Below are 10,800 nucleotides of genomic sequence, written 5' to 3'. Positions count from 1 at the left end.
TGTCGCACATGATACCTTAGTGGACCCCGTCGCAATTTCTAACTCATTGGGTCAGCACTTTGCTGAGATTTCGAGCTCTTCAAATTACCCGCCAGCGTTTCTCCCGAAGAAACGTGCAGCGGAAGTGCGACATCTCGCTTTCTCCTCTCAAAATCGCGAAAGCTACAATACTGTTTTCTCCATGCGCGAACTCCAACATGCACTCTCTTCTTCTCGCTCCTCCGCCCCAGGACCGGATGGTATCCATGTCCAAATGTTGCTGCATTTATCAACCCATAGCCTGCGTTACCTCCTTCGCCTTTATAATCGAATTTGGACCGACAGTACCTTTCCCAGGCGATGGCGGGAAGCTATTGTCGTTCCCGTTCCGAAACCTGGCAAGGACAAACATCTCCCCTCTAGCTATCGCCCCATTTCTCTCACGAGTAGTGTCTGTAAGGTTTTGGAGCGTATGGTGAATTACCGTTTAGCTTGGTGGCTGGAATCCCGCAGTCTTTTAACACCAGCCCAATGCGGATTCCGACAACATCGTTCTGCCGTTGACCATCTTGTTGCTCTCTCCACTTATATCATGAACAATTTCCTCCGGAAACGCCAAACGGTAGCAATATTTTTTGATCTGGAGAGAGCATACGATACCTGTTGGAGGACAGGCATCCTCCGCACCCTGTTCTCTTGGGGCTTTCGAGGCCGGCTGCCCCTTTTTCTTCGCGAATTTATGGCAGAGCGCACATTTAGGGTGCGGGTGAACACTACTCTATCCCGTACTTTCTCCCAAGAAAACGGGGTACCCCAGGGCTCCGTGCTGAGTGTTGTCCTGTTTGCCATTGCCATTAATCCAATTATGGATTGTCTCCTTCCTGATGTCTCGGGCTCCCTCTTTGTGGACGATTTTGCGATCTACTACAGCTCTCAACGGACCAGCCTTCTTGAAAGACGTCTTCACGGATGTCTCGATCGCCTCCACTCGTGGAGCATCGATACCGGCTTCCGTTTCTCACCCAGTAAGACCGTTTGTGTTAATTTTTGGCGACGTAAGGAGTTTCTTCCGCCCTCCTTACATCTAGGTCCTGTCAACCTTCCGTTTTCCGACGTCGCTAAATTCTTGGGTCTTATGTTTGACAGAAAACTGTGCTGGTCCTCCCACGTTTCCTATCTTTCGGCTCGCTGTCTGCGTTCCCTTAACACCCTCCGTGTCCTGAATGGTACCTCTTGGGGAGCGGACCGAGTGGTCCTTCTCCGCCTCTATCGCGCCTTAGTGCGCTCGAAATTGGATTATGGAAGCATAGTCTACTCCTCTGCTCGGCCGTCTATTCTTCGGCGTCTCGACTCTATCCACCACCGTGGATTACGTTTAGTGTCTGGAGCTTTTTACACCAGCCCTGTGGAAAGCCTTTATGCTGAGACTGCTATACCTCCGCTATCCAATCGGCGGGCAGTCCTTCTGAGTCGTTATGCTAGCCATTTGTCTTCCATGCCTGCTAATCCAGCCCATGACCTTTTTTTCGACGCCTCCCTTGATGTCGGGTATGCAGGCCGCTCCTCCTCCCTACTACCCCCGGGAGTCCGCTTCCGTCAACTGCTCCATTCCCTTTCCTTCCGCTTTCCTAAAACCTTCTTGACAACTTGGGGTACAGCACCGCCTTGGCTCCGTCCCCGGATCGACTTGCTCAGAGGCCTATGTCAATTTCCCAAGGATGGTACCCCTACACTTGTTTACCGTCGGGCATTTGCTGCTCTATGTGCACAAATGACGGAAGCCACATTTATTTACACCGATGGCTCGAAAACATCGTTAGGTGTAGGGGGTGCCTATATTGTTGGCGACACCCCAAATCACTTTCGGCTTCCCGACCAGTGTTCGGTTTATACTGCGGAGCTTTACGCTATTCTCCAGGCTGTCCACTACATCCGCCGCCATCAGCGGATACAGTACGTAATCTGCTCAGATTCTCTCAGCTCTCTCCTAAGTCTCCAAGCTCTGTACCCTGTGCACCCTCTGGTCCACCGGATTCAGGACTGTCTGCGCTTGCTCCACCTGGGGGGCGTCTCAGTGGCGTTCCTCTGGCTCCCAGGACACGCTGGTATCTGTGGAAATGAGGCGGCCGATATAGCGGCCAAGGCTGCAGTCTCTCTTCCTCGGCCATCTATTCAGTCTCTTCCGTTTACCGACCTACGGAGCGGTTTATGTCGCCAAGTTGCTCATTTATGGCATGCGCATTGGTCAACACTTCCCCATAATAAATTGCGGGAAGTGAAAGCCCTTCCTTGCGCATGGACCTCTTCCTCCCGTTCGCGTCGTCGGGAGGAGGTAATTTTAGCTAGACTCCGGATAGGGCACTGTCTTTTTAGTCATCGACATCTTTTAAGCGGTGATCCTCCCCCACTCTGTCCCCACTGCTCTCAGCCGTGGACGGTCAGACACCTTTTAATTGAATGCCCCTATTTTAATCCGTTACGCTCCCATCTACAGCTATCGCCCGATCTCTCGTCGATTTTAGCAGATGACACGCGCTCAGCTGACCGCGTTCTACAGTTTATTAGTGACAGTGAAATGACGTCAGTCATTTGAAGCCTTTTTTTTGGGGGGACAACCAACCCCTTTCTATAGTGGATTTTTAAGCATTCCTTCTGCCTTTAGTTTCTCAAATTTTATGACTTTGTCCCCATTGCTGCTGATTTTAAATTTCGTTTTTTTCCTGTTTTCTACGTCACGGGCTGGGCGCTAATGACCATAGAAGTTTTGCGCCCTAAAACCACAAACAAAAAAAAAAAAAAAAACTCCTGTGGGTGATGTATCTCAGAACATATTGTTTGCACTGATTTCTCAGCTCCCCCAACCTTTCCTAATCTTGAGTGATACCGACACCCAACTACTGTCTGTTGGATGGACCCACGATCACTGGCTGTGGTAAAGACCTCGAGAACGTTACCTTTGCCTCTTGAATGCTGGTATGCCCTCACACTTCAGTGTGGTGCACAGAAATTTCTCAGCCATTGGCCTTTCCAATTGCAGCCCTTGTCTTCTCCCATCCATTCTCTGGAGAGTCCACGATGGTCTTTGTGGTAGTGATCACTTCATCATGATCTTTCTGTCCCTCCCTCAGTGTAAGTCCCATGGACGTCTGCCTAGATGGGCTCTAAACAGTGTCTACTGGGGTCTTTCGCCTCTGCTGTCGCCCCTGGATACCTACTGCATGGAGATATCAATGAGGGAGTCAAGAATACAAATACAGTCATTCTTTTGGCAAGTGATTTGATGAAATCTGTTCTTCAGGCCCATCCCAACCAGTGACATAACTTGGTGGTCACAAGAAATCGTAGATGCCGTTAGAGATGGTAGATGGGCCCTCCAACGCCGTAAGTGGCACCCATTGATGGAGCACCTCGTCGCCTTTAAGCAGCTTCTTGCCCAGTTTACCAACTAGTAAAATAGAAGTGAGGAAGCTGAGAACAGTACATTTCACCCATGTGACCATGTACCTCTCCTTTGAAAATCTGGGCTAAAATCAGGCATCTGCACAGATACCAGACACCTGGAGGTGTATTTGGTATTACCTTGAATGGCACTGTCTTCATTGACCCAGATGTTGTCGCCGAAGATTTTGGTGTGCATTACGTTCGAACCTCAGCATGTGAGAATTGTCAACCTGCTCCTTGAGCAGTTAACAAACTCGTGACCAGTGCTAGCCACGCCATCCCTTAGTCATTGCTATCCAGAATACCCTGTATTCTCTTCAACAGTGTGGATCTCAGCGACCTTCGTCTGGACCCCGGGCCAAATCAGGACCCCAGTGAGTGATCTCGCAGATAGCCTGTCCAAACTGGCTACCAGTAAACTGACTCTTCAGATTGGTATTCTGGGAACAGACCTTCTAACAGGATTAGGTCACTGGAATACAGAATGGCTTACTCTGACTTTACCAAACAAACTGTGGGTAAGAAAGGAGACTGCAAATCTGTGGTACTCCTCCATACAGGCCTCTCACAAGGACTCTACTGTCCCTTGCTGACTCTGCATCAGCCATACTTGCCTGACTCATGGCCATCTTATCTTTGAGGACCCACTTCACTGTTGTGGTTCCCATTTTATGGTGATAATTGCTGGACTTTCACAACCTAGCCACCTAGCAACCCTTTGGCAGACTTCTAATGTCTGTGACTTGCTACTGCTGGTGATAGCAGATGATGCCTCAGTGACTGACCTGGTTTTATGGTTTATTCATGAAGGGCGTTTTTATCATTCTCTTTAAGGGAAAGTTCCTCAGCTTTGTTGGTCCATTGAGGAGTTGACAGAACACTCTTTCACCTCGTCTGCCCTGTGTGGGCTGTGGCTGTCTGGGCTTGGTGGTCCACCCCATTTCTCGCGCTACCTGATCTTTTACTCTTCTTCCCTCACTCATATGGCCTGTTAGACTTGTTCATCTTTTGTCTCTCTGTACTGCTCTTGCCCTGTCCGTGTTGCTAGTCCTTCCACGGCAATCTCTGAATGGAGTACATCTGGTAAGTGGTGGGGGCTGGGGAATGTATTTCTCCTCATTTCACTCTACTTTCAGAAGCTTCTGGCTGCTCTGTAGATGGAGCAGTTTGCCTGCCTGCCTGCCTGCCTGCCTGCCTTTCTCCCTTTCTTCTTTTTGTCCCTTATCTCAGCTTCATTAACATTTGGTAGAACTTGGGGTTTTCTTCTCCTGGGTTTTGTGCAGTAGGCTATCTCTGATCTAGTCGTATTAGACCTGTCCGTTGGAGGAAAAAGAGACTGATGACCTATTAGTTTGGTTCCTTTAATCATCCATCCAACTGACTCCTCATAACAAATCTACTGCTATGCGAGTGAGGCAATGGGTAACAGGTAGCTAGAGTATATTTATCTTTCCGGGGCTGATAACAGGTAAAATGGTATAAAAAGCTATTTGTATCATAAAACATGATGATTGGCAGTGGGGTGCATTGTATCATTTTCGTGTCTCTTTATCAAGTTGTTGACGGTTTTTAATGTATTCAGATGATTCTGGGGTGCATGTGAATGTGCAAGCAGTCGACTTGAGACAGCAACAGGAAATGCTTGACCCAAGCTGGTTAGGTGACGGTTGGACATGGATTGCGGTATGGGCAGTGTAAGGTTCTTGGAAGTGAGGTCAGCCCGGAACCTGCAGGGGGCGGCAAGCTTCGTCCTCCCACACTATTCCTTGTGGCTATGGTCTGGCCAAGGACGAAGGTATGGCGCCCTGTGCAAGAGTCGGGTATGTTTCCCAACTTCTTTTTAAGATTAATATCTGCCGTTTGTAGGAAGCTCAGGACACAGGAAACATTTTAGTCTCATAATGGTCCTCACTGAATTTCTCAAACCCAGTTACGAGGCTATGAACATCGGTGGGCGAACATGCAGTTGGCGTGAAGATGTGTGACATCAGGTTGCAAAATTGAAATGAACGTTTCTTGTTAGTAGGGGAGAGTTTCATCTCATTGGAGGTTGGAAGGAACGCATTATTCTTGGCAGGATTCTCGGCTGGAGGAAACTCGCGTGACTGGACCGCAGTGGTTCGTAATTTTGCGATTGGCGACTGGCACGTTTTCATAGCAAGGAATACGGAGGGTATAAGTGTTGCAAGAGAGGCACAGTCTGGTACAACATGAGAGTCTGCATCGAATTTAGGTTGGGACGCCCTGGTGTGCTGATTGACTTGGCGTAGTAACACAGTAAGGCAGCCACGTCTTGCAAAGGTGCTGGCGACTCTATCTTCATGAAGGGGCCAGCATGTCTGCAGAGCATAATTCGCAGCACTGGCAGTGTAGGTCAATTTGATTTCGCGCTTGCGGAATTCAGAAAGAATAGTAATGAATTTGTGGACGTCTACGTTTTCAGTCAATAACTTAAAGTGGCTGTTCCGATCCACAGTTACAGTATTAAATAGCTGTCAGTTATCGTTGTACATTTGGAGAGACTAAATTTTTACGTGGGAAAGAAGTCATTTAACTGAGAGGTGAGACACTCTTTTCCATTTAATCTTCATGCAAATTTGGATAGAGATAATTATTACAAGTTTTGATTATTCATTAATACATCCATCCCATAAATGTGTCTGTTCGATCCCTTCACATACACTAAGTTGTAGGCTTTTAATCTACATTCAAGAAGATACAAGCTATCAAATGTAAATTACAACGAACCTACTACTCCATTCAGACAGTGTTAGTCAGAATGAAGTTTTGCGCAAATTCGCCATCTTAAGAACTGTACATAGGCTGTAATTTCCACATAATCCTTTTAACTTTATGCACAAACATTTCGAGGTTAATACACACACAGTATAATCTACATTACATGCAGCTAATCTGGTTTGTGCTTGATAGTATGTTGCAGGTTGCCTATCTGATATTTTTCTAGGGTAACAGAAATTAAATTTTCATAATTTAATGTAATTGTTCACTGACTTTAAAAGCTTGAAATGCTGTCATCTTCTGCTCATGCAGTGGTATAATTTTATTTTAAAGATTTAGTGCAGTAAGACAGATATTAGCTAGAAAACTTGCATGTAGAGGTAGCATAACATACCATTTACAAATACCTAGATTTCATTCATCAAGTATTTGAGAATGAGACCACTTAGTGACATGCAACAAACTTTTCACAATTTCAAATCTTTACAATTTCTCACACTGCCACCCTCTACAAAGATGATGAAAGGAAAAAGTTCATTGCTTACTACATTTTTGCTTTTCATGCTATAAAACTACTGCATCAGGCATAATGTTTCAGTCTTACTTACTTACACTTTCTTACTACTAACTCTATTTGCAACACTTGCAGCAAGTGTCCACACATGCAACCAAATGTACCTGCAAAATTCACTGTAAGGCACATTGAGATCTGTGAAACACAAAGTTTTTGTTTAAAACTGAGCGCAAGGTACCCACACAGAACTCAACTAGTATTTCATAAGGAGCACTTAACCTGTTCCAACAAACTTCGAAACATAATTTCTAACCTTTCCTAAATTTTTTCTTGTTTAACATCAAATGTTTAACATCAAATGTTTAACATCAAATGTTTAACATCAAATGTTTAACATACTAATCCATTTGCAATCAAAAGTTTGAAGCCCATTTGTGTATGAGATGGATTTCTGACACTCCACTCCTTTTCACATTCGTCAGACAACAACATAACCACCCTGTGAGTGCGTTAGCGCCACTAGAATAAATTACTGGAGTTAGGAGTAGACCCTTATTCTACGACAGAGCACATTAACGTTTAGCTGTACAAAATTTAATTTCTGTATTGTTGTCTATGAAGCACACTGGTTTACATAGATTGTGACATGACAGTTTCAAATATTACGTATTACGTTCTCGTTAGCAGAAATAATATTGAACACAATAATATCAAATTTAAATAGAAGGTTCTCTAAAGGATTTTTCGTACGTCTAGAGAGGGAAGCACTGAGGTGGCCAATTTTACGTCAATTCATCCAATTACGGCTCTCAGTTTGGTACTATTTAGGATGATAATTAAATCTACAGAGAATGGTTAGTTTTTGTGACAAGATATGCAAAAGATTACTCAAGGTTGCTCATGTTCACAGTGGATGCAAGCTGGTGATCCAATAATTTTATGCTTCTGCCAGCGGCATTTACCTTTAGCTACGATGTGTTATTGGCTGCATGGCTGCTCTCGCCCTCTGAAAATCCTATAAAAAGCTAATCAAAACCTTTACTAATTTTATCACCTGAAACTGCCCTATGTTTCTCGTTAGGCGCGAAAACATGCACTCATCCCTAGCCTGGAAAATACGGCGATATACATGTGCATAGATGGAGCAGCGTTTATACTTCAACACCCTCTCAGTTCTCGCAAGAACAATAAACTATGTGGCTGTTTCGTTTCTCCACTATTGGAGCTCAGCGAATCTTCAGCTAATTTCTAGCTGAATGTCAGCCAAAGTGAATGCAGTGTTCACACAAAATTCATCTTTTTGGCGTCTTACAGTGAGTGATGCGCCCTGTTCTACACTTGACGTTGGCTCAGAGGAAAGTCCCCAAAGTTTTTGGGATTCTGTCTTTCGTAACAATAACTGCACTCCCCCCGCCCCGACTCCCACCTGTGTCTTTTTGTGCTTCGCATCACGACCTTTTCAGACCAATGGGAGCGTTCCTTTCATCTTGTGGAAACTACCCCTGCCAATCGCAAAGTGCATACCTTTAAACTCGAACTCTCCCCACTTCTACTCCTTGTTTATTGCAGCCAATCAGACATTTTGTGCCCGTTCCTGATGCATACATCACGAGAGCACTTTTATGTGATCAGTAAATGTGACTCTTTCTTAACTGTCTTCAGCCTCTTTGTATCCATCTGGAAATTCCCCAACACAGTTTTCTAAATAATTTCTCCATTGCTGGCAGCTGTGGGCCATTACCTGCTCACTTTGATGTATTGCTTGGTGCAGTTCATTGTCTCCTTTGCCACAGGTCACTGAACCCTGTTAGAAACCTTTCGTTATGTGTGAGCTGTGGCTGTGCAACTCGAGTCTGTCCGAAACTAAAGCGTTTCTTCCAGCTTTTTTCACCTTTCGCTCATTTACATGCACAATTGGGACTCGGTGTGTTAATACTGTCGAATGGAGTGTCATACCTTTTTGCATTGCATACTGTACATTTTGATAGGCAAATCTGCTCACTATATCCATCTACATTTTATGATGTATAAATTCTCGTGTAAGGTGCATAATTAACATTCATTCAAGCTGCCACCTTACACATTCTTTAAAGAATTGGAGGTTTACTATCTACACATCAGTGGAGTATATGAGGGATAATATTTCTTAAGTATCAGGGATCTGAAGAGGCTAAGCGATTTAGTAGGCTTGGGTTGTTCAGAAGTACAATGCAATGTTCCTTCAGACATGCATCCATGTCTGCTGGAACATGCACTGTGGCGGCTACAGCTGTTAAGAAATACATGAAATGTATTTTCAGTTGCGAATAGGGACAAGTATCAGCCATATAATGGAATGACAAAGAAACTTTGTGCCAGGTTGGGACACAACCTGGATTTTCCACTTACAATGAGTAGTCATCTTGCTGTAAGGCTAGGTGAACATGTATCATAGCCAGATCCTAACTTCCAAGTTGTAAACTATATGTCTACAGCCTGCAATTGTATATCCATTATGTCCATTCGCTTACAGGGGAACATTTTAATTCAAAGTAAATGATAAGCAGAAAATTCAGGTTAGAGTACTGGTCTTGCACAAAATTTTATTGTCGTTCCATTATATAGCTGATGGTTTTCCATATTAGGAACAATGAATACAGTTCATGTGTTAGTAGGTTTACATTGTTCAACCCCATTAGTCAACCAGTTAAACTGCTGAAATAGTTGCTTATCTGAAAATGCTTATGAAACACGAGTCTTGTGTAGACGATGTCACCCCCAGGTGTTCTGTTCTCATCCCTGTGCTATGAAGAGCAGAAAGCAGTTCAGAAATTGGAAGAAAAGTACTTGTTTAAAGGAACAGTGAAGTGATTATACTCATCTAGACATGTGAATATCCATTGGTGTTTCTAGTTTCCAAAATTTACAGTAGTTTGAATAAATTAGCTTAGAAATCCTAGGTTTCCTTCTGATGTGCTGGAGAAGTCTGAAGGACAGCTGCACTATTGCAGTGGCAACATGGGTTCCCTGGTGACGGTTCCGTCCAGTGGGGAGCCGCCGGTCTCCTCGAGCAGCGAGGCTCTGGCTGAGGCGTTGGCAGCGCTGGTGGCGGCTATCAGGTCGGCGACGGACTCCGTCCCGGCACCGCTGATGGAGCACGCGCCGCCGCTGGTACGCGCCGTGACGACGGACGACCGCGAGGCGATGCGCCGGCTCGTGGAGTCGGAGGACGGCCCGAACGTCCCCGACGGCGGCGGCAAGACGCCCCTGCACTGGGCCGTCCTCGTGGAGGAGGGGGCGGTCTTGCAGAGCCTGCTGGCCTTCGGCAGGTGCAGCGGTGGCGTGGGCGGCCCGCGGCTGCAGCTGGACGCGGCCGACGTGAACGGCTTTACGCCGCTGCACTACGCGGCGGTGACGCGCAACTCGTTCGCGACGCACCTGCTGCTGCAGGCGGGGGCCACCGTCGACTGCCGCGACATCGACGGCCAGACGCCGCTGATGAAGGCGGCCAGGTGGGACGACGTGGCGCAGTGCCGCGCGCTGCTGGGGGCGGGGGCCGCCGCGGCCGTCGCAGACAGAGCCGGCAGGACGGCGCTCCAGCTGGCGGCGGCCGCGGGCACCGCCGACATTGTGCGGCTGCTGCTGGAGCGCGGCGCGAGGGCGGACGCGGCCGACAAGGCGGGCCGCACGGCGCTCAACTACGCGCTGCGGCACTCGCGGCTGGACGCGGCGCGGCTGCTGCTGCCCACGGCCGCCTACACCCCCCGCGTGGACAACACCGGCCGCACCGAGCTGCACTGGGCGGCGGCCAACGGCACGGCGGATATCGTGGAGCGCCTGCTCAGCTTCGGGCCGCCGAGGTAGGGACGGGCGATTATAATCCGAGTCAATTTCTTGCCCTATTGCACTATTCAAACCATTCAATCGTATCTACCAGGTGTCAGTATAAATTTGAAAACTGAATAAATCACGGAATAATGTAGATAGAGAGAGGTACAAATTGACACGTGCTTGGAATGACATGAGGTTTTATTAGAACCAAAAAATACAAAAGTTCAGAAAATGTCCGACAGACATCGCTTCATCTGATCAGAATAGCAATAATTAGCATAACAAAGTAAGACAAAGCAAAGAAGATGACCTTTACA

The 10,800-nt window shown here is 46.7% G+C and overlaps 1 protein-coding gene across 1 annotated transcript; it reads left to right on the top strand.

Annotated features, from left to right (window-relative positions):
- Window positions 1–9,670: 9,670 nt before the first annotated feature.
- On the top strand, window positions 9,671–10,516 carry LOC126482215 (serine/threonine-protein phosphatase 6 regulatory ankyrin repeat subunit B-like). The gene has a single exon (XM_050106193.1). It carries the CDS (start codon window positions 9,671–9,673, stop codon window positions 10,514–10,516), a length of 846 nt encoding a protein of 281 aa, XP_049962150.1.
- The last annotated feature ends 284 nt before the right edge of the window (window positions 10,517–10,800 follow it).

This window comes from Schistocerca serialis, chromosome 5, assembly GCF_023864345.2.
Source record: "Schistocerca serialis cubense isolate TAMUIC-IGC-003099 chromosome 5, iqSchSeri2.2, whole genome shotgun sequence".
NCBI classification, from domain to species: Eukaryota; Metazoa; Arthropoda; class Insecta; order Orthoptera; family Acrididae; genus Schistocerca; species Schistocerca serialis.
This window is presented reverse-complemented; position numbering and strand designations above follow the sequence as displayed.